The sequence below is a fragment of the Solenopsis invicta genome, chromosome 16 (genome assembly GCF_016802725.1).
Source record: "Solenopsis invicta isolate M01_SB chromosome 16, UNIL_Sinv_3.0, whole genome shotgun sequence".
NCBI lineage: Eukaryota > Metazoa > Arthropoda > Insecta > Hymenoptera > Formicidae > Solenopsis > Solenopsis invicta.
The window spans coordinates 7,736,806-7,762,565 of record NC_052679.1 but is presented as its reverse complement, the minus strand read 5'-3'; the positions used below and the strand labels follow the sequence as shown (position 1 = coordinate 7,762,565).

The 25,760-nt window shown below is 33.8% G+C and overlaps 5 protein-coding genes across 12 annotated transcripts; 3 read left to right on the top strand and 2 right to left on the bottom strand.

The window, feature by feature from the left end:
• Positions 1-361: 361 nt before the first annotated feature.
• Positions 362-2,078, top strand: LOC105204228 (transmembrane protein 208). Its single transcript, XM_011173284.3, has 5 exons — positions 362-465; positions 695-847; positions 927-1,063; positions 1,154-1,238; positions 1,333-2,078. Exons 1-5 carry the CDS (start codon positions 460-462, stop codon positions 1,468-1,470), a joined length of 519 nt encoding a protein of 172 aa, XP_011171586.1. The 5' UTR covers positions 362-459; the 3' UTR covers positions 1,471-2,078.
• A 149-nt stretch (positions 2,079-2,227) lies between these two features.
• Positions 2,228-5,299, bottom strand: LOC105204227 (protein abrupt-like). 3 transcript variants are annotated; one of them, XM_011173283.3, is made up of 4 exons: positions 5,216-5,299; positions 4,533-4,752; positions 3,871-4,447; positions 2,228-3,757 (listed from the first exon to the last, which is right to left on the bottom strand). In XM_011173283.3, the coding sequence occupies exons 2-4, from the start codon at positions 4,725-4,727 to the stop codon at positions 3,489-3,491; spliced, it is 1,041 nt and encodes a 346-aa protein (XP_011171585.1). In that variant the 5' UTR covers positions 4,728-4,752; positions 5,216-5,299; the 3' UTR covers positions 2,228-3,488. The 3 variants fall into 3 exon arrangements, with proteins under 3 accessions (XP_011171585.1, XP_025995798.1, XP_039315085.1); XM_026140013.2 differs by lacking the exon at positions 5,216-5,299 and adding an exon at positions 5,047-5,168; XM_039459151.1 differs by lacking the exon at positions 5,216-5,299 and adding an exon at positions 4,920-4,943.
• Positions 5,300-5,428: 129 nt separating this feature from the next.
• LOC105204225 (dynein regulatory complex subunit 3) lies at positions 5,429-8,745 on the top strand. 3 transcript variants are annotated; one of them, XM_011173280.3, is made up of 10 exons: positions 5,429-5,552; positions 6,130-6,321; positions 6,444-6,727; positions 6,955-7,127; positions 7,239-7,396; positions 7,463-7,652; positions 7,785-7,989; positions 8,070-8,318; positions 8,387-8,463; positions 8,542-8,745. In XM_011173280.3, exons 2-10 carry the CDS (start codon positions 6,144-6,146, stop codon positions 8,684-8,686), a joined length of 1,659 nt encoding a protein of 552 aa, XP_011171582.1. In that variant the 5' UTR covers positions 5,429-5,552; positions 6,130-6,143; the 3' UTR covers positions 8,687-8,745. The 3 variants fall into 3 exon arrangements, with proteins under 3 accessions (XP_011171582.1, XP_025995796.1, XP_011171581.1); XM_011173279.3 differs by having other exon boundaries at positions 5,430-5,552; positions 7,460-7,652; XM_026140011.2 differs by having other exon boundaries at positions 7,239-7,652.
• Positions 8,746-8,762: 17 nt separating this feature from the next.
• On the bottom strand, positions 8,763-11,099 carry LOC105204226 (enoyl-CoA delta isomerase 1, mitochondrial). Of its 2 annotated transcripts, none has more exons than XM_011173281.2 (6): positions 10,879-11,099; positions 10,078-10,234; positions 9,733-10,004; positions 9,484-9,662; positions 9,277-9,398; positions 8,763-9,207 (listed from the first exon to the last, which is right to left on the bottom strand). In XM_011173281.2, the coding sequence occupies exons 2-6, from the start codon at positions 10,181-10,183 to the stop codon at positions 9,044-9,046; spliced, it is 843 nt and encodes a 280-aa protein (XP_011171583.1). In that variant the 5' UTR covers positions 10,184-10,234; positions 10,879-11,099; the 3' UTR covers positions 8,763-9,043. The 2 variants fall into 2 exon arrangements, with proteins under 2 accessions (XP_011171583.1, XP_011171584.1); XM_011173282.3 differs by lacking the exon at positions 10,879-11,099 and adding an exon at positions 10,541-10,865.
• Positions 11,100-11,174: 75 nt separating this feature from the next.
• Positions 11,175-22,517, top strand: LOC105204224 (F-actin-uncapping protein LRRC16A). 3 transcript variants are annotated; one of them, XM_026140008.2, is made up of 24 exons: positions 11,175-11,391; positions 11,659-11,756; positions 11,849-11,899; positions 11,978-12,171; positions 12,245-12,422; positions 12,512-12,750; positions 12,830-12,924; positions 13,086-13,127; positions 13,547-13,734; positions 13,830-13,907; positions 13,991-14,324; positions 14,582-14,978; positions 15,055-15,373; positions 15,448-15,561; positions 15,679-15,884; positions 15,961-16,048; positions 16,265-16,483; positions 16,654-16,674; positions 16,791-16,932; positions 16,995-17,244; positions 17,384-18,102; positions 18,305-18,544; positions 18,737-18,801; positions 19,288-22,517. In XM_026140008.2, exons 1-24 carry the CDS (start codon positions 11,355-11,357, stop codon positions 19,402-19,404), a joined length of 4,431 nt encoding a protein of 1,476 aa, XP_025995793.1. In that variant the 5' UTR covers positions 11,175-11,354; the 3' UTR covers positions 19,405-22,517. The 3 variants fall into 3 exon arrangements, with proteins under 3 accessions (XP_025995793.1, XP_025995794.1, XP_025995795.1); XM_026140009.2 differs by lacking the exon at positions 13,086-13,127; XM_026140010.2 differs by lacking the exon at positions 18,737-18,801.
• The last annotated feature ends 3,243 nt before the right edge of the window (positions 22,518-25,760 follow it).

Here is a 25,760-nt window from a genome sequence, read left to right as displayed (position 1 = left end):
CATTATGCCTGAATATTCTCATAATTGTTTATTGTTTGGCATCGGCAAAAAAAGACAACAATTAAAAGAAACAGTCATCTTGATAATCTAGATGTAAAGGTGTATGTACGAGATGATGCTACGGTTGGAAGCATTCTTTATGAAAAAAAGATAATTTATTAAAAAGGTAATAGGTAATGAAAGAAAATTTCTGAATTTTGAGAATTTTAAGAGTAAATTCTTTTTAATTTTTTTTTCGCGCGCAATTGCTATCGTTACAAATCGATGATCGATTCAACATGTCGAAATGGTCGAAAGTGCGATTTACTCACGTGTACGCGACACAACACGGGCACGTCGTTAGGTTAGCCGCTGGTTATCGCTGGTTATCGCTCTTGACTCTGTCATTCCACATTAGTGATTCTGTAATGTCATTTCTACATTGAGTTAAAGCATTTTTTGATAGAAAGCGCGAACAAGATGACGGTGAGTCCTATGAATCCATATATTTACGTTTTCCTTGCGATATATGTTTATTTTTAATCGATATTTTCATAAGGAATGCTTTAATTGTTTAAATTATTTGTGTCATAAATTTATTTAAAAATAACGTAGAATTCTCTTGCGTTTGTTCTATCGTTATCAGCGATCACCCATTAACTGGTGAAATATATTCGTGTCTGAGTATCTGACTAGTATTCTCAATTCTGTGCAGACGAAGAAAGGTAAAGTGTTGACCAAGGGAGCAAAGCAGATAAGGGAGGAGAATGTCTCTACACTGAGCTTCTACATGTATATGGCTTTAGGCGCAATGGCAATTCACTTTGCCGTGACGATGATGCTGTTTGAATTCACCACACTGATTATAGTAAGTCAGTCTAATGATAAACAACAAAGCGCTGCAATCAAGAAATTCCTTAATGGTATGCGTTGGGTTATTGTTACAGAGTCTAACAGTGTTTTCTGCAATTGTATATATAGGAAGTTATCAATTCATGTCGTATATGGCTCGTGCCACATATTCGGAAACTGGTCAGCTCCTGGACCCTGGTGTTGATCTCAATATGGAAGGTGGTATAGCAGAGTGAGTATTTGTTCTGCAGTAGAGAATCTTTTTATCACTGTTACTCTTTTCTGTTGTCTATTGATCAAAGTATTATAATTCTGTTTACAGGCATGTCAAAGATTTAATTATATTGACATCAGGAGTGCAACTCCTGTCCCTTATGTCAAACTATTTCTGGTTATTGTGGCTTTTGGTAGGCATTCTCGTTTGTATTATTCTCTTTATTCAGTATTACACAAAGATTTAACACATGAAACATTTGTCGTTGTGTTTTTGAAAATTCACAGGTACCACTGAGAGGAAGTTGGATGCTTTGGAAGCAGATTTTAGCTCCATGGTTCTTTGCTCAGCCCCAAGAACAATCTGAGATGAGTGAAAAAAAGATGCGTAAAATGGAGAGGAAAATGGCGAAGCGATATCAATAAGAACTTCTCATTGCTGTGCAATAAGAACATTTTATTAAATGACAATTGATTTAATCAGGGGATAGGTAGTAAATTCAAGAAATAATGGGAAGAGGAAGAATGTTAAGATTTTTTCTTGATGTCTAGAACATTGAGATTGTGGGATGGGTTCGACATCTATACAAGGTAAATATTAAATAGGACAAAACTTTGAAAGTTTTAAAATGTACAAAACAGGGAAACAATTTTATAGGATTAGGAGGAATCGCAAATTGGGGAACGGATTTTTCTTGCTTCTTTGCATTCCGAATAATTGATTCTCAGCAGACTGTAATCCTGTTTACATGTTTAAAAGAGTCGAGATTATAAATTTTTTTATTTAGTAATATTTATAGATTTATTCCTATATAAGTCGAAGACAACGCGAAATTTATTATTTGTTAAATGTAATTAAATGAATTCGTTTAAGAAGATACATTATATTACTATAATTATCTTCATTGGCTTATAAAGGAATAAAATTGTTCCTGGTGAAGAAGTATCTCGACACGTTCATTTTTCATTTATCTTTGTTAATTATGCTAATGTAAATTATCTTTTTTATAATTATAGCAATAATACTATAGTAATGCTCAGTTTTTTATCTTCCACTACTATACTATACATGTAAGAATGTAAGTAATAAAGTGATGAATAGATGCCTTCGTGGAAACAAAGATAACGACATTAAAACACGCGTTCAAGTAATGGATAAAAATCAAATAATGTAATAGATGTAATATAATACTTGTTATATATTTGAAAATTCAGTCGTTCTCCTTCCAGTGGATTCAAAACACATGATTAATCGATATACCGATTACATTATTATTCAACGATATAAATCATTTGTTATTTATTAAATTGTGGAAGTTGATGGACGCATCACAGTTGTATTTAAATCTAATGAACTGTATCTTACGATCATTATTTGGGAATGAAAACTTACGTTTAGCGATTGGCTTTATATTAATCGTTGGACTCTATTCTCTATTCTATACATTGGTCACGGAATGTTTCTATATAATATACGATGAATTTTAATCGTCTTGTCAAATTAGGCCAACGTTTGTACTTTAACATCTCTAATGTTAAACATATCCATTTTAATTCACAGCTTTTGTTTTGGCTTTCGCGTGTATATATGACTATCCAGTGAAATTAAAAATTCGTTTGTATAAATGAACATTATTTGAATTAATTAATATTACAGTAGCTATACTTAATGTCTTAACAAATTGTTATGAAAGAAAATTTCTGTAAAGAAAGACCCAGTAAATGCGAATTCAATAATATCACTGAACAGTAGCTTCAACGCTGTCAAATTACAGAATCTAATCATTTTATAAAATGCAGATTCTACATTTGATAATGAATAGTAATGAATTCTTTGCAATTGGAACACTCAATGTCGCTTTGCAGTTAGTGATAAGATAAGTATCTCAAGAAAAGATTTTAAATTTAAAAATTTATTTTATCTTACTTGATTAATTAATAGATATTAAAATTTGGACTATCTGAAGATATTAAAATTTTTATCTCTTATCATTAAGTTTTATTATAGATGTTGTTTTATTGGTATATTATAAAATAGAATGAACTATATCTGGTATATATCTTTTTTTTGTTTCACATTTAGATGAGAAAACTGCATACTATTTATTTTTTTTTTATTAAGCATATTGTTCCAATTGCTGAGTATCGATAGAACACACAAAGATGTTCTCTTTACCCTCAAAATCATAATAATCATAGGGCAACATGGATTTCGAGGAATTTTATCGTAATTTTAGTAAGTAGTATTTAGTCAAATTACATTAATCGTAAAATTTAGTATAATTTAATAAAATTTATTAATTTTAATAAAATTTAGTAAAATTCTTCGAGGTCCATGATTAAATTCTAAGAGGAAATTCCGTATGTGTATGTGTATATATAAACTAAACGCATATATCCGGGTCTAAATACAAAACGTCTTCAAATGCGTTATAGAATAATTCTTAAACATTATTGGTATCTAAGCTTTTCTTCTTTTTATAATTGTACTCTGATTGATAACTTGGTGGATGATTGTGCTCGTGCACCCCGGTCGGCATGAATCTCTCGGCGATCACTGAACATTTGCCACGGCAACCGCGATGCTGTTCTGCACAACGGTAGTGCGAACTGTTGTATGCTTTGGACCGAGCAGTCATGTTGTACACATATCCTTCGTGGACCAATTGTGGTTTACCTCTTACAGACAGTCTATAGATTACTGGTTCCACAGCTGCAAATTTGCATCAATTTTTTTTAATAGAAATTTATCTCGTGCATAACAATCAATTGATTTAATATAAATATCTCAACCAGTAAATTAATATCTAATAAATAAAAAAATACCTGATTGTGGTAATAAGTTTCCTTCCAAATTTTGCTCATCAGGCAACTCAATTATTTCGTCACTATTATCAATAGTCTCACTGGTCTTGTTATATGCGAGATCTTTTTTATTATTAGAATTATTCACATTTTTGACATTATTATCTGATAAGAGACAATTATCGTTTTTGCTGTTAACATGTGATTCACTTTTTAATTTCTTGATCGAGTTGTAATCATCCTCAACCATACGATTCTTTTTCGTTTTAACATTCTTCTTGATTATTTTGTGAGAGCGCATAGACCCATCTGAAGTTTTGTTCTTGCTTTGTTGGTCATTTGGAACTTCAGACAGAGCAGTTATATCCTTCAAATTTTGTGGCTCTGGTACATTGATATAATCATTTAACAATGGTATGATTTGTCTTTCGCAATCCTCTAATCCTTTTATCTGCAGCATCTTTGCTACCTTTAAAAAGGTAGACAAGTCTTCTTGTTTTACATTCACCTCTCCTTGATACATAAAGTTCAGCAGAGACATTATCTCTTCGGGTTTTACATCTTTTAATATTATCACTGGATGCTGACAAGGATTTTCCTGTAAAACAACTCGTGAGTGGTTATAATTTTATTTAAGTACAATTTGATATAGCCAGGAGACTTTATTAGCAATAAATTCATACCTTGAATATATTTTTAAAGTAAGGACTGCACACAGAGAGAACTAGTTTATGAGCAACTAACAATTGTCCCTCGACTGCAATTGTTACATCAACCAAATTGTTCTCACTCAAATGAGCAAGAAAGCCGTAAGTCAAGTCGTTGGAAAAGTTATTCCATTTCAAGGAAAATTCTTGCGATGGTACTACTGTGGCCATATTTCTTGGTAGAAAAGTGATTAACCTTCAATAAAATACATGCATTTTGATTAATTATTAAAAGAATGTCTTATGATCTAATGTCGTTAAATATTTAAAAAAAAATAAATGTTTACAAAAATGAAATAATCTTGACTTGTTAAGAAGAAATATCAAATAAAATATAAAATTTCTATATGTTTGTCAACATACACGTTCAAAGATGATTAAACTTGATAATATTATCAATTAATATATATTTTTAACACAAAGATTCTTGTAATAAATATAAATAAGTTCCAAAGACTAGCAATTAGTAGATGCGATAAAAAATATGTACTATTTTCTCTATCTCGATTCAGTTATTATTTCATCATTCAATATATTTAAATATATTTTTATGATGGTTGTTTTGGATGCCATAAACTGTTTCAATGATTTCTAAAGCCTGAGTATCTTAATTATTTAGGGAATCACAGTAACGAGACGCGGATAACAAAATTCGCTACCTGTTTTAGTAAAACGTGACTCGTAACGAGGACGCACCTATTTTATACTAGCTGTCAAACATTTATGTCACGAAAGAGCTGAAAGAAACTACCATCGCACCATCTAGACATCTCATAACTTCGCGCAACACGTAACGCGAATAATGATCTACAGAGCCTAACTTATCGGCTTTAATTTCAATCCGATAAGTTAGGCTGCTACTTTTACCCAGCAAATCAAAATGAACTTTACGCGCGTTGTTTCTTGCGAGTTTCAAAACGCAACCATGGCGACAAGAAAACAAACCATTTTTTTTTCATTTCACGCTTTATGCTGATACCGTATTACGCTTAATATGTGAGTACACTTTTATTATGCTTTCATGCATTATAAAATGATGTTAGTCAATTTAGCGAAGTTGTGCTGTAATTTTCAAGATTACATGGATTATTTATATGTATTAATGTATCGTTTACGTTATATTTATACAAATTGTCACGTAGACAATATAAGCAATGTAAATTATGAATTGAGTGGCACAATACAGAACAAATTAATTAAGTTATAAGATTATTATAGCTGACTGATAAAATAAAAATATATGATATTAAAGATAAAACAAAATATAATTTTTCACTATTTCTGATAAAATCTGAATCTTATATGATCCATGGATTATTGTTTGAAGATGACATGTAAAAACACAGCTTACATATAGTAACGTAGATATATCTTATGCATGCATACCCAACCTTGATTCTACTCATTTCTATTCATTTTATTATTATTGTTTTGTACATAATTGCCTGGAATCTCTTAGATCTACAAGAATCAATTAATTTATTAAAGAATTTCAAACAGATCAAAGATTACGATTGCAAAGCAGTACCAAGGTTTATTTACCTCTTAAAAACACATCGAATTTTTTATACAGAGTTGTGAAACAGGATGCATAAAGTGGATACGATCAGCTTGTTGCGCGAAGCCATAGATCCTGGTGTGATAACTCGGAGTATGCTCGTTTCTCTAGCAATTGATCAAGGACCAAAGAAAGAAGGCAGTAGACTGTTTCTCCAAGATGGCATTGAGCTAGACAAGTTAAAAGAGATTCGCATCGAGTTCCTTAGTAGGCAGTAGTTATGCATATACATATAATCATTTATTTATTCTGTATTACAATATCGGCTATATTTTTTACTTGTTAAATTAATTTTAGTATTCTAATTTTGTCTGTATGTCGTTTTGTAGAGATCTTAAACATCGATTACCTCTGGATTTTGAAAAGTCTGGTCAAATTATCGCTATCTCACAATGTCATTGAGAGAATTGAGAATTTGGACGAGCTTTGTCACTTGAGAGAACTGGACCTCTCGTTTAATCGCATTAAAATTATGGAAAATTTGAACAATCTACATCGACTAGAAATTCTGCTTCTATATAGTAACGAGATCTCAATCGTACAGGGTATAAACAATCTGAAGAAGTTGACTATTTTGAACATTGGTAAAAATAAGATTGACGACTGGAAACATGTACGTATGACTAAGTATCTTGCATCTTATGCTTTTTTGATGCTTTTCAATCCTATCTTACATTAAACATCGTCTTAAGCCTCTTAAATTTTTTAAAGATCTCATTTAATCTTTAAAATAGAATAATTGTATGATGCACATTTCGTGATCGTACTTAAAATGATTTCAAATGTAAGATTAGATTAGAAATACCACTCTTTGTTATTTATTAAGTTTTATTGAGGCAGGTTGTATATCTACGTGAATTTAAATCACTCAAAAGTTTGAACATGTCTGACAATCCTTGCACAGAGATGGACGGATATTTAGACTATCTGCTCGCATTTGTGCCCCAGTTAATTTATTATCAATATAGAATGATATCCGGAAGTGAGCGTCAATCTGCCATTGATAAGCATTAGTAATTATTAATTTTAATGTAATACAATAAAATCGTTCAAATATTTTATGTTCATATATATTTATATTACTATATATTTTATATTTAGATATTATATAATTTTATTTTTAGTCGTATAATTAACAATCTTGAAGAGAACGAGGCAAAAATTCAAATGGAACTCGCGTTGCAACAAGAACGTGAAGACAAGATTGCATTACTATCCGCATCATATGTGGAACATCTTGATGAAGATCATTTATTCCAACAAATGTTTTCTTCTGATGAAGGTAGATTTATCTCATACTGCTGTATCTATATATATTTTATTTATAATTTATTGATGAAAATAGCAGGCAAAACGTTGTCTACAATAAATGAAAATGCACAGAATGCATTTGAGGAGTACAAAAAGTCTTTCATTGCAATATGCTATGAATTATACGAACTAGGTTTACAAGAGAGTGATAAAAGAACAGAGGAAATAAAATCATTTGAAATTGTTATTAATGAGGGCAAAGAAAATACACAAAATGAAGCAAGAAGGTAAAGACAATTATAAGAATTAAAGAATCTACTTACTAAACTGTGATTATTCATTTGATTATTATGATCTGTTTTAATTATTAGTATGTGACAATTATATGACCTATATAATTTTTTTCTTTTTTATGTAAGGATTGTGGATGAAGTACTTGAAAAAAAAATAAAGATATTTGAGAATATAAAAAATGTGATGGAAGCTTTGATGGAGAAACAAGATGAAGATGTCGAGAACATAGCTGCAAAAGCGAGAGAATTATTTAATGAATTCAATGATTTGTTGTTGAAGGCTAGAAATCAGTTAATATCTACAGAAGTTACATTACATGATCAAATGGAGGTATGTCAAAAAAAAAAAAAAAAAAAAAAAACACGAGATTAGTTATGGATTCAAGTGTTTTTTTTTGTTGTTAAAAAAAGGATATAAACGAAGTATTCAGGATTAATATGTCGGACATGGTCAACTCGTTCTTGGAAACCGCACGAGAACACTTTTCCCGATTACGAAACGCAGAGATTGAATATAACAATATTATAAATGGATTAGTTTTACAGTATTTAAGTAGTTTTGAGGATGAAGCACATATGCCACTTCATCTTAAAGATTTGTGCTGCAACAAAGATACTTTGGCCATCACTCTTGTCGCCTCGCACGATATACACTTACAAGTAAATACTAAAAGTTTGAAAATTGTTAAAATAATTAGCAACTGATAATTGATAAACATAATCTACAGATTATAGATGATCGAGAGAAGTGCATGATAAATCGACTTAACAATTGGCTCAAAGATTATATCAATCAGTTAATTACGTAAGTGGCTATCATTTTGTCATAAAGTTTAACTTGTTTACATTTTGTAAAATGTAAATAATAAAATATGACGAACAGCGATGAAGATAAAAGGAATCGCCAGCAAATATTGGAAATATCGCATTTCTCTGAATTTCAACAGCAACAACTTAATTCATTAAGCTTACCACTGCATTTGGATTTGGCAGACATTGATCTAGACGATGGTATATTGAAAAATTAATGATTAATATGTTATATTTTGCCTCTTGATGGTATGGAATAAAATTCAGGAAATATAAATGTAAGTGTCCCTCTTATCAATACACAGTACGAAAATATATATTCTAATATAAAATATACATATATAAAAGTTTACAAAACTTTGTACAAAGACCAGTTTCACAACCTCGGGTTAACTTAATCAATCTGTTAAGTATCAATCACGATTGGTTTTTTCTGGTCTCTACTTAATGACAAATACGTCATATTAGTCAATTCCAATAGAAAAATTAGCCGATTAACCAGATGTTGTAAAATTAGTCCTAAGAGCAAAATAGAAATTGTCTCTTACTAATTGTAAGATATATCTATTATATATCTATTGTTTCTGTTTCAAAAGTTCAACATAATGTTTGAGGCCAGCTTGTACTTTCGGTAATTGCGTAAAAGTCACGAATCTGTTGATATCAGCCTCCTTATTTTTTTTCATCCACTGAATCAAGTTTTCTCGCATGTCTAATTTAGTTGCGGTTCTTCCTATACCTTTAGCGTTAACGACATATGATTAGTGTGTATCAATGCCTACGAGATATAGTGGTATAGTATTCTTACCTGGTATATTTTTATAAGAAAGTATGTAATTTTTGCATTTTTCGATTGCATCCGTTTTATCTTTAGCAAGCTCATCCACAAGTCCAAGCTGCAATGCTTTCTCAGGTTTAAACAGCGAACCTCTGTGAAAAGTAACCATTATATCATATAAAATCCCATCAGGTATTGCTATGTATGTACATATCATTCATTGAAAATTTTACATACTTTAAAAGTGCTAGCTCGGCTTGTCGATAACCTATCATACCAATGTATACATCTCTGAACCATTTCGGCGCGACGATACCCAATTGTGTTTCATTCAATCCTATAGTGTGCTTGCCTTCAACCATAACTCTATATTCTGTAGACATTGCTAGCAAACAACCTCCGGCTGGACTGGAGCCCTGCGCAAAAGCATTTCATTAAAGTTGTAGGAAGAGAGAGAAACATGATAATACTTCAAAGATTCTGTACATTGATGACACTAGCAATCGGTATAGGTAAACTGTAAAGAGTCAACCAAGTGTCTTGTAACGTTGACCAGAAACGTGTAAGTTTCTCCTTATCTGTTGTACACATTTCCATGATATCTAAGCCTGCAGAAAATATTGTTGGCAAAGATGACGTTAATACAATGCCTTTACTGCGACTGTTTTGAGCCTCCAATAAAGATGTCTTCAATTCATCTAATAGCTGTGTATTTAAACCGTTGACAGGTTTTCTTGCCATAGATATAATCTCGATCCCTGTTTGATCATTGATAAAATAAATTTTGGCAGAAAAGGCTTTAGGATTCAATGGAAACAGCAGCACAATTACCTGTATCATTGTCTCGTGTAGTTTCAATGAGCTTTAAACCTGTAGCATAAGATCTTCTCAGACATACTTGTCCTCCAGCAACCAGAGCAATTTTTAAAAGAGTCATGATTGATAGTAGTCTTCGGAATAATCGATTGGCAACTGGAGTGGATAAATTCTGCAATAAATAAAATAAAATATAAACGAAATCCTAATATGACCAGGAAGTGTGTCAACACATTTAAATAACCAGAATAGCTATATTGGAAAGCAGATCTTAATGCTCAATAATTTCCAAGGTAAATTTATAAATATTTGTAAGGTTCCTTGCAGCTTATTTGCTGGATTTAAAACTTTTAAGGACAATCCAGCAATGTAATATCTCGAAAATTAAATTGCTAATTAATTTAATAATTTTTATGCTTAAAAATAAAACTAATATTCATCACATATGCTTGAATAATAATACAAATTAAGAACCTACTAGAAATGGATTAAATTATGGTGAATAATCGATTATGCGAAAATCGACAGAACAAGCTGAGTCATTAATTTATCTCCTACGATTGATGAAATACACCCGTAGATGAGAGCATACACCCGTCATAAAAGGATAGAACGTGAGGTCTGAATAAATTCTCATAAATGTCAAGTGGACTTGAAGATAGTCCGAGTTTTGACATTATCGACTGTTATTGACTGTTTATCAGCATTCAACGTGAGTGTGAACATTTAACATAAATTTCCAACGTAAATAACTGCCGTTTATTTACAATTATAAACAATTTTGCAGGTAATTTATATTACGTATAATTGACTTACGTATCAAATTGGACTCTGGACTACCGCGTTTGACTGTGTTTGACCGTGTTTCACTGATACATGTGGATATATATGCTCTGTGCTCTTCGCCTATAGAGTGTTTCCCGAGAGGGCGTAACGGCGCGGGGAAGTGTTTCCAAGGCCGGCGACGACGATCTGCAGTAGCATCTCGCTCCGGCGTCCGGCGGAGCATAATCGCGGCCATCGTCGCCGATCATCGGTGACCGTCGCAGACCAATCGCGGACAGGTGCCAACATGGCTGCTATTATACTGCCTGCTTGTCTTCTTCTCGTGACATCGCCCTTTGTTCCGACAGTATTCTTCTAATCGGCGAAGAGTAAGAAAAGCTACCGAAAGAGGAGAGAAAGAGAGAGAGAGAGAGAGAGAGAGAGAAAAGGAGATAGAAAGAGACAGAAAGAGACGACGACACAGTAGATGGAACGGCAGACTTCAATGGAAGACTCCAGCTAGCAAAATGTCAACCCGGTCGCAGCTCACGAAGGATTTAAACGGTTCGTCTCCGCTTCATCATAAGTGTTTACATCGCTCGTCGTAACACGCTCGGGCGAACTGTCATTTGTGAATGATCTTCCTCGTCAGTGTTGAACATCGATTTTTATCACCATATATTATGTATCTCACGCGAGTTTTGATGATTAATTAGTATGTTGTCGTATCCTTTTACAGTAAAAGTACCGATTGTAGTCTTCGTGCTACTTTTTATTTGGCACGTTATCCCATGTAAAAGTACGACCGTGTGAATTATTCATTACTTACAGAATCGGTGAAAGCGCTACTCGGCAAGCATGTGAAGATACTATTAAAGAACGTGGTGAAATTGGAAACAAAGCAGGATAAACTGGAAAATCGTGTTCTTGTGAGTAAATGCTTTCTCTGCCCATCTCATCATTACGATAGTTGGTCGTTTTTTGCGTTAAGCTAAATTGATTTTTTTTTCTTGTCCTCAAGGTATTTTCGCCATGTCGCCTCTTTCTCTTATCGGCCAAAGTACCCACAAGAGTAAGTTGAGTTTATCTGTGCTTTCTTTTACTCTTTTATTTCATTGTTATGTGAAATTTAAATATTGTTCTTTTGTAGATCGACTGCCATTTTCATTACCTAGAGATAACGGCCATAGAGTCGAGGAGAGCAAATCAGCTATGTTTGACCGTTGGAGAACGATATTACAATTTTACCACAAACAGCGTCGGCGGGGATACCACGGAAGTGGATGCTATGATAGAGGCCTTACATACGGCAATTCGAAATATCTTTCCTACCGTACCATTAAAGTATGTTCAACTTTGTTTTGTAATCAATGCTTTCGTCTGTGAGACTTCACTGATTTTGATACGTTATTTTCAGTTACATTATACGAAAAATAGAGGTAATACCAGCTAGCAGACTGCAGAGTATACGAGGGAGCGAATTAGCTAGGAGCACAGAAGCCACAAGACATACAGGACCTTGTGGTGGTTTCTCTACTCAGTATGCATGCATGTGTGACTTGCATAGTGTACCCTACAGGGAGGAAGTGGCCTGGGTGAGATTAATGGCATTCGATTCGAGTTTACTTTAATAACACCAAATTATCTGCTACAAAAATCTTATTTAGAAAGATACAAATTTCAGGACGTCGACACAATATACCTTTCGCATGACACCAGAGAATTGAATTTGAGAGACTTTGATCATCTAGATCAGAAGGACTTGGTGCCAATTATCTCGGCCTTGGAATATAATACCTGGTTTACAAAATTAAGGGCGTCCCATCTTAAACTGAATCATGAGCCTCTTGAGAGACTGTTACATATTATGCGAAGATCTTTATCTATTCAAGAGCTTTATTTGGATAATCTCGGAATTAAATGGTAATGATTTAAGCAATTAGCTTTGGCACAGAAAAACATTTAATACATAGTCATGATGATTGAATATTTGGTTTTAAAGGGATTTTGCTCACAAATTGTCGTTAGCCTTGATTTCTAACGCTAACACGATGCTGCAAACGATAGATCTGTCGCACAATATGATCGAAGACAAAGGTATATTAATTCATTCAATGATTTATTTAATATCCCTTTTGTATTGAAAATTTTCACTATATCTAAAATCTGCACTATATCCGTTAAGCAATCTCCATTTTCCACTTGTTAATTGTAATTTTAAAACTGTCCTGAATAGATTTTTTTTATATTTTTTGTAGGAGCCTCTAGCTTGTGTGGGATAATAGCCAAGTTAATGCAAGGTGTGCTAATAACCATGTATTTTTATCTTATTCCTAGTAATTACACTAATACATGATATGCTTTTCCTTAGGCTTGTTCCTTTTCCATATTCTAGGACTGAACTTCTTGCACAATTCAGCTTTCTTGTTTTTTGGGAGGGAAGGAAAAGAGAAAAGATAAATCATGCAAGAAGTTCAGTTCTATGGTGTGGAAAAAGAACAAATCTCTTTAAATATGCACTTTTATTTTATATTTTTTATATTAGAGATAGTGTATATATTTATATGCCTTTATTTTGTATAAAATCCCTTTATTTTGGATATTTCAGACATTCGTTTTGTACAAGTTATATTAATAGTATTGAATTCTGTAAACAAAGAAACTCGTATTATTTTTACTGTTTATTCACTTTATTCAAAGTTTGTGATATATTTTTAAGGTGGTACTCATCTGAGCGGTCCTATTGGCAAGCTGCCTAAAGGTTTACAAAAATTGAATTTGGCCCATTGTGGATTAACCGGGAAAGGTATAAGCCAAATAGCGCATGCATTAAGTTTGAACAGAAGCATGCCAACTAGTTTGCGATATCTGAATCTTTCGGAGAACACCTTAAAAGACGACGTCAATGTGAGTTTGTAATAAATTGCAGATTGATTTCAGTGATAAACTACAGTTTATATAATGTGATTAATATCCTAATTTTTATAATTTAATGTTTTCAGAATTTGTGCAATTTTTTGGCGCAACCTAATAGTTTAACACATCTAGATCTTAGCGGTACAGATACTACTTTAGAATGTGTAAGTACTTAATTTTGTCTTTTAAATAGTAAATATATAATCGATTGATATATTTTATATATATTTTTTTTACGACTTGATAGTTGTTTGGTGCATTATTACGGGGTTGTGCAACTAATCTAGTCCATCTAAACGTTGCCCGGAATTCTTTTTCGAGCAAGAAGACCAAAGAAATACCTCCGAGTTTTAAGCAATTTTTCACGGCAACTCTGTCGTTGAAGTACTTAAATATATCTTCGTGCAAATTACCATTGGAGGCATTAAAACACCTGCTACTCGGTCTGGCATGCAACGAAAGTACAGTTGGCCTAGAGCTTGACATGAGCGGAAATAATTTGGGCTCCATGGGCGCACATGTTCTAGAATCCTGCATTCACGGAGTTCGATGTATAGCATCGTTGGATATATCAGACAGTAGTATGTATAATCAATGTTATTTATCTGGAATCAAAAAGAAATTAAGTAAATCATAAAAATATACACTTTCTCTAGTGTTTATTTCTATTAATAAATCAACTTTATTTACGATTTAACTTTCTCTTCATCTTTTTTAATTCTTAAAACTAGAAAAAGTAAATCAAACCGAGATTGAAGTTAATTTATATTGACAGAAAAAAATAAACACTAATTTATTTCAAACAGAATACATATAAAGTCAACACTATTATTTGCAGATATGGATGTTGATTTGGCGCAAGTTATAACAGCAGTTGGCAAAAATAAATCGATAAAGCAGCTTTACATGGGACGTAATACCGCCAGTATGAAAAGCAAGCACATAGCTGTCGTGATGGATGCCTTGGTGCAAATGCTCCAGGAGGATGACTGCGTCCTTCAAGCGTTGCATCTACCTGACTCCCGATTGAAAGGCGATCTCTATAACTTGATCAACGCTCTTGGTAGCAATACATGTCTTCATACCTTGGATATTAGCGGCAATCAGATAGGTGATCCTGGTGCGAGATTGTTGGCGAAAGCATTGCAGATTAATAATCATTTACGTACCATTATATACGACAAGAATAACATCACGTTACAAGGCTACGCGGATATCGTTCACGCTCTAGAGAAGTATGCATTCACGTGTACACATGTAGATTGAAATAGAAAGGAATACGGTAAATTTACAAAAAATGTATTCTTGCAGAAATTGTAGCGTACGGCATATGCCATTTCCAATTTACGATCTGCAACCCTGTATGAAAACCTCTACGGAAAAAACGGAACAGTTAGCCAAGAGGATACAAGATCTGCTGCAAAGAAATGTTACACCGTGCAAATACAGCCATGGGCAAGCATTCAGGCTACAACAGGGATTTCTATTGAGTTCCACGCAGCAAATGGTCGACAGACTCGTTGTTCAAACTCAGGACACTATCAAGGCCCTCGCAGCGGAGAGCTGCGACGCTAATAACGATATCAATTATGCCACTGGACTTATACAAGACGCGGATAATTCTAAACAGGTATGATTGATAGAATTTGAGGATCAGCTTTAATTGAGTTATTAAAATATTTATGCACGTTATATCTTTTGCAGTTATTGCCAAGATTACATGAAGTGCTTCAAAGACGTGACGAGAATAATCCGATTGAACTAAAGTTACACGATATGGCAAATGAACTTCATAAAGTTATAACGGTATATCTACAGGTATGTGCATTTAATGAATTTTAATAGATACCTTTCTGATTTAAGTTGCAAGTTTAGAATAGTTATTATCTGAGGGATATAATTATACATAACTTAAGAAACTTATAATTGACATAGGATTCTTTGGATGCGATGTTAAAGTGTGCGAATGAGCAATGTCCTACTATACTTTCGCAAACAGTGATCAGAGGTGATGAAAGCGAACCGATTGCGGTGCAAGATGATCTTCGTAATACCTGCAAAGAGAAAAACCAAATCAACAACGAATTTATACATACCACTGTTACTGAACAAGCTGGTGCAGATATTGTTAATAGAGTCAAGTAAGAATTTTGTAATAAGCTCAATATAAACATATTCTTTTTTATATTAATCCTTTACTCTTTTTTTTTAAATTAGCGAGCTTAATTTAGCAGTTGCAGCGCATATATCCGACAGAATTACGGACGAGGTAATCGAGTCATTATCACGAAGTTATAAAACTTTGGTAAGTTTAAACAAATTTTCAAGCATCAAATATATCGTTAATTAGAAACATTTAACTAATATTAATAAAAATCAATTCGGGAATTTAATTTTAAGCGAGAGATTAATTTTTAAACTTGAATGTTTTATATCAATATTCATTAATTCGTCAAAAATTTTATATATATCTTAATCTTTGGTTATAACAATACGAGCTAATGTAATAAAATACTTTTAGATTGGCGATTGTGATAGCCGAACAAGAAGCAGCACACCAGATGTTTTACGACCTAGCGCTGGCTCGATGAGCAGTGGAAGTGTGATAGGTGTGACTAGCGCGAGCGGTATGTCCATGACTTTACCTCCTGGTAGAGCCAGCCTGGTGTCTGAAGAAGACGGTCCGCCGGAGACATGTTCATTGGCAGATTCCATTGGCGTCAGCGATCAATCACCAATGGTAAGAATTTCGAATCCCTTAAATTAATATCTTAATGTTTGGCATAATCCTGGGAGAATTTTAAAAATATAAAGCGCATACATTTTACTATAGTGTGTAAATATTTTCACTTGAATTCGTATGAGATTTGCAGTTAAATATATGTTATTTTTATTTACACGCTTACGTAGAAATTGGATTATCTTAATCTGGTAGGTATTACGAAAGTATATAGAGATACAAACAATACAATATATGCCACGATATGATACAATTGATTATATATCGTAAATATTCTATATGTAGACTATAATATCTTTTTACACAGGCAACACCACATCTATCGAACAAACGTAAAAGTCTGCACGGAAGGAAATTGAGACCTAAATCCGTAGTGGACTCGGTTGAAGGATTATCCGCCGATGATATACCAGATCTTTTGCCGTCGTTGCCAAAGAGTCAAGCGGAAGGTTTGTATTAATCACTCTATTATAAATCTGTCAAGTTGCAAAATATGGTTGGTATTTTGCAGCCATCTCAGAAACCGAGCACTCGTTGACAGAGTCATTAGATTCCGTCTCGGAATTGCCCAACACCGTGGGCCAACAGTTGCAGCATCTGGTCAAGTCTAGACCGCGCAGAACGAAAACGCGAGCACCCACGAGGCCGATGTTAAGACCGGATCAACCAACCGACGGTCTCGCCCTAGGTGAAGGTCTCGACGTGTTTTTCCGACCTACTACGCCTACCACTCCTTTGATTTCGCCTACGAGCGACGACAGGTAAATATAACGCTCTTTCATATCGACTTTTCGTATTCTTATACAAAATATGTTATTTTTGTCAGAGTATGTTTCTCCTCTCTTTACTTTTTTCTTATTTTTGTTTATTTGGACTGTAAAACATTATTATAATTTACAGCTCTTTACATACTTTCCCAACGGATGGCAGTCCTAATTTATCGCTGACGAGTCACAAGAGCATTCCACCTGATATAGAAAAGAAGCACAGTTGCAATTCACCGATGCTAAAGACGCTTTTGGAACCGGCGCCACGTTCGCGATCCAGCGACAACTTGGAAAAATTTTCTCCCCTCGTTGGTAGAAGATCACAAGGTGATTCTCCGCTTACCGCTTCACCGCTCGCCCGGAGAAATACTACAGACAGCGCTCAAGCTCACGAGAGAACGAAAGGCGAGGCTTTCGTGAAGGAGACTTGTAACAGCGCTTCCACGAATGACGGGAGCGACGATTCTAAGCGCAGCACACTAACAAACTTATCTAATATTAGTCCGCGTGGCTCACACGACATCGAAGACGCTTTTGGAGCGAGTACGTCGGAGAAAGACCAAGAGAATCGTAAAAGTGTCGTGAAGAAGTCGACCTCTGACGCAGAAAAGTCATCCTCGTCCGTCAAACTACGATCGACCGGTCATGATCTAAGAAGTCCGATAAACGGTAATAACAGTAGCACCAAAAGTACATCCGATTCGGCCAAGTCTCCTGTATTGAAACCGTTGAAGAATAGCGGGCCTACGAGCGACGGAAAGAGCAACGGTTCACTCGTGAAAAATAAGCCTACTCCACCAGCGACGGCGCCTAAACCACGACCATGGAGCATGGCTACCGATAGAAAATCCGGTAAGAAACGCTCAGAATTATCTCTTTGACAGAAGGTGTGTGGACCAACGCGTAATTATTTATAGAGAATTCATAAAACCTCAAAGAGATATTTGGTAGTAAACTGTCACTATTCATAAGAATGCCAAGTCAGTATAAAGAAAATAAACGATACAACGCTTATGACGAAATCAGTAAAATCACTGATGATCTTATTTTACAGGAGAATTTAGTCTCTTAAGCGATGGTTCTAGTCCGAACACTTCAGCCGGCAACACGCCTGATTCTGGCGACGCTCTCGATGAATCTACCGACAGCGGTGTCAGCGGACCGGCTTCTTTGCCGCCGACATTATCGGCGAGCAGCACTACAAGTTCGTTGAGCAATACGAGCGTGGAGAAGAGATCGGTGAGGGAATTGGCAGCGAGCTTGAATAAGAGCAAGACGGATAGGAAGGAGAACGGTAAGTACTGTTCGTTTTGGTTACATACTTCTGTGTTGCATGATTAATTTCTTAGTTAATTTGCCGTTATCGTGATACATTTCTCGATCCTCTGCATTATCGTGCGCATCCTTATCCATTAATATAGCACTAAAACACGCATGTATATAATTCCTTTGATGTACAAGCCACGCCTGTTACCTATTATTTTAGAGCATGCCACACCTGCAGCATGGCGGTCGTTACTCCAACGTTCTGTCGATCGAGCAGATGCCAAGGTATTTTATGTATATTTTTGTTCTCGAGAAATCTTTGCCATAGTTAAAATATATTGTTTTTTTGTTTGTTGATAACTGCTCTTATTATCTGTATTACTACTACATTATAATTCGAAATTAGGTAAAATGTAATTTCGTTATTAATTAATCACAAGAATAATTATTTTTGCCCAACGTTGTTTGATGTGTAAATCCTTCATATGCGTATGCTTTATTAAAATATTATTTTATAGTTCGTCCACATATCGTAAGCTGAATAATTACGATTTTGACAAATCAGTTAAAGCCCAAATCGAACTGTTGCCGATTGTGATTGACGATTAGCCATTGAAATTTGACCTATTGGAACAAGGAAATTTTAGCTCCTTTTATTTTGATTGGCCAAAACTTAATCTTTAATCTTCAATCGCTAGTGTGATTTGGGCTTTATATATCATTAAAATTATGTATAACGAATAAAAACTATTCTATTGTGATGTTTCGCAGGCAACGGAAGTGCCGAAAACGGTTGAAGAGAGTCGTCTCAGCTTTAAGCTTCGTCGCACATCATTCTTGCGCGATTCAAATTTCAATTACAATAACAACGATGTAGTTGATGTTTGATTGCGCTCGGACGGATGATCAGCGTTGCACCGTAGGAATACTTTCTTCCGTATGCTGATGCCGAATATTTGGCACATGAGATAACAGTACTTTTGTCTTCGTGCCATAGAAAGTCTTATTGTGTATATAAATAAATATATATATATATATATATATATATATATATATATATATATAAATCTTGTGACCGGTTTTAACATTTAGAGACAGGGTACTGAAAGTTTTTACAGCAACTAAAAGTACTAATCTGTTGTTAAGGTGGCATTAGAGAATCTTATACTAGTTTTATATGACGTCGCGTATTTACACGCAGCCGTAAATTTTGACTTAGTCACGTACTCACGTGTTATCTATATACGCTTCATATATATTTCTTGTACGAAGACCAATTATTTTTAACCGCGCGTCTTGATCTTTTTTATTAAGATACTTGACACTTCCAGTGAGATTAAGCCTCATTCCGTCGGATCCTTGCCGAGCGATACGTTATAATGCCACGTAAAGATTTTAACGAAAGTGTTCTATTCTTTGAAGATTTCTTTCCGTATGTTTATACGTACTTCTATATTGTTTGTGCATTTCAACATCGAGAATGTCTAGAATAGAGATACAAATGAAACACATCACAATTACAGTAAAATAGGCTAAATCGTTTTTCCGTAGGATGTTGAGAGTAACGGCAGTTGGTGTGAAATAGGATAACACGTTGCGTAAAAGAAACGTAAGTGTCTTCCAAAATCGTATAACAAGCTGCAGCAATGAATCTCGTGCATACGTATTCTTTCAAAAAGCAACGTCCATTATAATATTTTTTTCCTCGAGTGCGATATTAATCTGTGATTAATTCGTAGAAATAAATTTAAAGGAGATTTAGCCTAGTTGAAGTTGATACACAACAATATGTTTTAGTATCCATAGAAAAGTGTATTAGGAGGTGAATTTTTCAGCTAAATCTTAGATGGCAGCTTTTATTGTATTTATTACTTATATTTATGCAGCTAATAATTTTTTTTGTGCCAGACGATGAAATTGATCGTATAAAACGAGAATTTATCTTTAGCGCATTCAATTTATGTTACTTTATACGCTTGGTATTAATTTTTATAAAAGTTCCGATTCGATCTCAACTTCTGACCCATCGTGATACTTTTCTTTTTTACTTTGAAAATTTATGAATTTATACTAACCGCATAAAGCGTTAACAATCATTGTAAACGTAAAATTTATTGTAGAAAATTTGTATACGCAAGCACAGCGTTGCGTTTTTAATGTTATTTACAGAGATTGTAGAATTCTAGATATATCTCGCCATTCAATATTGGAATAGGATTAACAATGCAAGATTATTTATAAAGATACTTTGCGTCGCGGATTTTCAGAGGAAATCTTTTTAATGAAAACATTCTTTATAGACGTTAGATTCAGTATGAAATTTATATAATCTCGTATTGAAAACGTACTTGCCCTTTTATATAGCGACAAACGCGTGTACATATACATGTAAAAAAAGACTTATGTATAATAATGATGAATGAAAAAATTCATAGAGAGTCCGTGATTCTTATTGATCAAAGTGAAGTAACGCGGGAAAAGGATCGAAACATCTATTGTGAATTTTTTACCACTTAATTATCATCACGTAACATTGATATTGAGCCCTTATATGATACATAGAACATGTGATTGTTGCATCTTATAATATTACCTATTAACAATGGAGAGCGTTCTCTCCTTAACATTAAGCAAACGAGTATTAAGGTATCGTGTTGATAAAAATTATTGTACGTATGTGTATGCGTGAATGTGTGTGTGTGTGTGCGTGTGTGCGCGCGCACATGTGCCGTAAGATATATTTAGATTGTAAAAGCGATGAAACGCGTGTAAGAAAGACGCGATTGTTCAACCTACATGTGCGAGATACGCGGGAGACCACCATATAGATATACATGATGTCCCAGATTTAGTGTGACTCGGCGATAGATTTCTGAGTTCATTTTGCGATGAAGATCTGAATATTGAAATAAATTTAAGAATCTGCCATTGACGGATATCACTAAATCTGGAACACTATATAATTGCGGATTTATATAAGATACCTTTAAAAGGACCTATACAAGACACCTCTGAAAGGAAAAGAAACATCGGTCCTAAAGCGTACCTCTTTTAAATTTAACATGCGAAATCCGCGAAAGGATGCACTCTCAAACTTGCATGGTCTACTAGATAAACGTAAGAAAGTCTTATATTAATACTTAATCGATCCGACTCGAGAGATAGATTCTACTCGTGAGATCGTCTTTGCGATATTTACTTTTAGATACGCGTCGTCCCCGACGATTTATCGGGCTCGTCCTTAGAGCGAGATTTTTAAACGCATTTTTGAATATTCGATTAAAAACTTATATACTCGTCTTTTACTGCGTTACAAGCGATTTTTTTTATATGTGGCGTATACGTATTCGTCTATCTGAAAGATGTGTAGGAGAAATTGGGCGTTATTGTGTCGTAAAACGATTCTGCCGATTATTGTGCCAAAACGTCTATTATACAGCGATTACATACATCTTTTGTACGATTAAAAAGGACTCGCTCCACTCTCGATCGGATCTCGTCCGCCGCGTCGTTTGCAATCGCGTCACTCTCTTAATTCGCTCGCGGACAGTACGATTTCACGATACTGTACATAATCGAGAATCCAATAATCTCATTCCATAACGTTACTTACCAACTAGAGTTGCGTTACTCTCATTTGTGTGTATATACGTATTTATGAAGCACACATATAGTATATATACATATATGTAAAACGAGAGGAGTATCTGGTACGTGTGCGTGATGTAGCGTGTGATATATTCGCATATTTAAATCTTCCCTGATACACACATTCCTGTATGCATTACACGATACATTTCTATATACATATGAATGCGAAAAAAAAAATTACGCAAGACGCACGTCGAAATATATTGTGAATATTAATATTTCAATTGCGCCCGCTCGATCGAGCGATTCAGCGATGTTAACATTTGCAATTTATTTTGTCGGACAGCTTGATAGAAGCGCGACTCTATCCGTTTACGAATAAAATAAAAACTCGTAACCACATATATAAACACAAGACTTTTATTTTGCGTTAATTGTGAAATTTGTTTCTTCAAAGTTCGGAAACACACGTGTAGCATTGAATATAATGCAAGTGGATCTTACCGATAATCGGTGAAAACCTGCTCATGTTCATCAATCGTTGACCGCCAGGCCGTGCTCGATTATTTCCAACTACTTTGCTGCCGCTCGGTTAAAAAAAATTAATGAACGTGTTTAGTTGAGAGTGCAAGAAACTCGCTTATTCAGTGCACTTGGGCAGTGTCGCCTGAACTCAGCGAGTTTCCAGTGCGCACTCAGTTCTGCCTAGTGACCCTCAAGGGAGAATTTGGAAAACCTCCTCCATGATGATGCAAACTAGCAACTTTTGGAAATTTTGTAATAATAAAAATCAAATGTTAAATACAATGAGATTCAATGCATTGCCATTGTTTTGCTATTATATGATTGACTTTTTAATACTTTTTTTTTTTATTTGTTATTCGTAATCTAAACAGTACGCTTACAAATTGAACGTTATGTTTCCAGACTTTCCCTTGAGGATCTCTGATTCTGTCCACTGAAAAATACTATCATTGTCAAAACTCACGTTTTTCTTTTTTCAAACAGATATCCTTTAAACAGTATCACAATTTGTCAAATAAAAAGAGATGTGTTGATCATTAAAAAAAAATTCTGTAAAATTTTTAATTAAGGCTCCTGACTCCTCAGCCGAGAACTCCGCGTTGATGGTAGCGACATTTCGTCGCGGACAAAATTAGAACTAATACACGTGAAACGTGACAGATTGACGATGAAATGTTATCGTGCATGTCATTTTGTTATTATGTGTTTCATTGTAAAAACATGACTTGTCTCGTATTTACCAAATTCGTAAAAATGGACCGCGAGTAAAGTTTCTTTGAATTTTATACATAAAAGTACATTTTTCACTCCTTTTAATAGCTATCCCTGTGTTTTCCTGTCTGAATAGACGTCACTTTACGTGCTTTTTACGACTATTTACTGACTGCTAGGCGAAAAAAGGATAGTCGTGACCGATATTTAGAAGTGTTTTAAAGCCATCTGATTAGTCTGTTTTATCCAAATTGGCATTATTTAGAAATGGCACGTCGGACAAAATTATGTGCCCATGTGTTTTCCTGTTTCAATTGCTTCACTTTACATGCTTTTTACAACTATTTACTGATTGTTAGGCGGAAAAAGGATAGTCGTGACCGATATTTAGAAGTGTTTTAAAGTCATCTGCTTAGTTTGTTTTATCCAAATTGGCTTTATTTACAAATGGCATGTCGGACAAAATTACGTGTCATTTCACGCAATTTCTCGCTTCTGACGTCACGACTTCAATATGGCCGCGGCGAGTACTCAGGAGCCTTAAATCTAAATTTAATATAGATTATTGATACCAATAAAGTAATTGCTGACAATTAATAATTTTAAATTTAAAGATTTTATCTTTGATTTCTGATTAGAATTCAGAGACTCTTAGCTTCCTGCTTTGAATTATTTCTTTGAATAATTTAATACTTGATTATAATAAAAGATTATCTTGTATAATCTCTAATAAATAATTTTAAATTATTTAAAAGGCTTTACAGAAAAGTAAATAAAAGATTTTATTTCTAATTTCTGATTAGAAAAGACTCCAGTTTTTCTTGCTTTGAATTATTTCCTCAAATATAATTTAATATAACTAAATAATATATGTATATAAATAAAAAATCTTTAAGCTCTCTAATGCAAATTATAAACCGTCTAAAGTGGAGTTTATAAAAGAAAAGTAAATAAAAAAATTTATTTTTAATTTCTGATTCGGAAAGATTCCAGAGCTTTTTGCTTTAAGGCTCCTGAGTACTCGCCGCGGCCATATTGAAATCGTGAAGCGAGAAATTGCGTGAAATGACACGTAATTTTGTCCGACATGCCATTTGTAAATAAAGCCAATTTGGATAAAACAAACTAAGCAGATGACTTTAAAACACTTCTAAATATCGGTCACGACTATCCTTTTTCCGCTTAACAATCAGTAAATAGTTGTAAAAAGCATGTAAAGTGAAGCAATTGAAACAGGAAAATACATGGGCACATAATTTTGTCCGACGTGCCATTTCTAAATAATGCCAATTTGGATAAAACAGACTAATCAGATGGCTTTAAAACACTTCTAAATATCGGTCACGACTATCCTTTTTTCGCCTAGCAGTCAGTAAATAGTCGTAAAAAGCACGTAAAGTGACGTCTATTCAGACAGGAAAACACAGGGATAGCTATTAAAAGGAGTGAAAAATGTACTTTTATGTATAAAATTCAAAGAAACTTTACTCGCGGTCCATTTTTACGAATTTGGTAAATACGAGACAAGTCATGTTTTTACAATGAAACACATAATAACAAAATGACATGCACGATAACATTTCATCGTCAATCTGTCACGTTTCACGTGTATTAGTTCTAATTTTGTCCGCAACGAAATGTCGCTACCATCAACGCGGAGTTCTGAGCTGAGGAGTCAGGAGCCTTAAATTATTTCCTCAAAACCTAGAAGAACCTTTATAAAATACTGTAAAACTTATTTTATAAATCAACTAAAATGGGTGTTGTAAAAGAAGATAAGTAAATGAAAGACTTTTTTCTGATTGCTATTTCAACAAGCAGACTGCAGCAGATTCTTACTTTAAATTATTTCCTCAAATAGTTTAAAAGTTATAAATAAAATTCCATTTTCTAAAAGTTAATTCTAACGCGAATTATAAATCGTCTAGTTACAATAAAGTCTTCTTTATAGAAGAAAAATGAATTATATTCATTCGTGATTTATTGGTCACATTAGGGGAGAGGGGGGGGGGGTAAGATGACGAATTGTTAATTTTTCCAAGTTAATAACAAATAACGAACCAATGCTTAATTTATTAAAGATTTTAGATAGTAACAAGTCATCTGTGGTAGTTTTATTTTAATCTGTTCATAAAAATAAATAATATAATAAGAAATGTGTTTTATGTGGAAGTACCTATTATCCATAATTTTTTTTAGTGTTTGTTCATAAGGAATAACATAATTTTAATAAATATTTTTATTTTCACTATAAAATTACAATATTATATAGCTAAAAACGTATACAATAATATATATTTTTCAATTTTCGTATTGCAATATTTTATATTCTACAAACAAATAAATACAGCGACTGTGAGTAAGTTGACGTAAGTTGTATACAAGCCAGATAATGCATTTGTGCATTAGTTTTTTCG

Excerpts from the sequence above, each read along its gene's own strand:
- LOC105204224 (XM_026140008.2), top strand. The coding sequence starts at position 11,355 with ATGTCAACCCGGTCGCAGCTCACGAAGGATTTAAACG. Across the intron at positions 13,128-13,546 it reads AATAGCCAAGTTAATGCAAG|GTGGTACTCATCTGAGCGGT; the intron begins GTGTGCTAATAA and ends TATATTTTTAAG. Across the intron at positions 16,484-16,653 it reads TCAGCGATCAATCACCAATG|AAATTGGATTATCTTAATCT; the intron begins GTAAGAATTTCG and ends ACGCTTACGTAG.
- LOC105204225 (XM_026140011.2), top strand. The coding sequence starts at position 6,144 with ATGCATAAAGTGGATACGATCAGCTTGTTGCGCGAAGCCATAGATCCT. Across the intron at positions 6,322-6,443 it reads GATTCGCATCGAGTTCCTTA|AGATCTTAAACATCGATTAC; the intron begins GTAGGCAGTAGT and ends GTCGTTTTGTAG. Across the intron at positions 7,990-8,069 it reads CATTACATGATCAAATGGAG|GATATAAACGAAGTATTCAG; the intron begins GTATGTCAAAAA and ends TGTTAAAAAAAG.
- LOC105204227 (XM_011173283.3), bottom strand. The coding sequence starts at position 4,727 with ATGGCCACAGTAGTACCATCGCAAGAATTTTCCTTGAAATGGAATAAC. Across the intron at positions 4,448-4,532 it reads ACTTTAAAAATATATTCAAG|GAAAATCCTTGTCAGCATCC; the intron begins GTATGAATTTAT and ends GTTGTTTTACAG. Across the intron at positions 3,758-3,870 it reads AAACTTATTACCACAATCAG|CTGTGGAACCAGTAATCTAT; the intron begins GTATTTTTTTAT and ends GCAAATTTGCAG.
- LOC105204226 (XM_011173281.2), bottom strand. The coding sequence starts at position 10,183 with ATGACTCTTTTAAAAATTGCTCTGGTTGCTGGAGGACAAGTATGTCTG. Across the intron at positions 9,399-9,483 it reads GCCGAGCTAGCACTTTTAAA|AGGTTCGCTGTTTAAACCTG; the intron begins GTATGTAAAATT and ends TACTTTTCACAG. Across the intron at positions 9,208-9,276 it reads TTCTTATAAAAATATACCAG|GTATAGGAAGAACCGCAACT; the intron begins GTAAGAATACTA and ends TTAACGCTAAAG.
- LOC105204228 (XM_011173284.3), top strand. Across the intron at positions 848-926 it reads AATTCACCACACTGATTATA|AGTCTAACAGTGTTTTCTGC; the intron begins GTAAGTCAGTCT and ends TTATTGTTACAG. Across the intron at positions 1,064-1,153 it reads ATGGAAGGTGGTATAGCAGA|GCATGTCAAAGATTTAATTA; the intron begins GTGAGTATTTGT and ends TTCTGTTTACAG.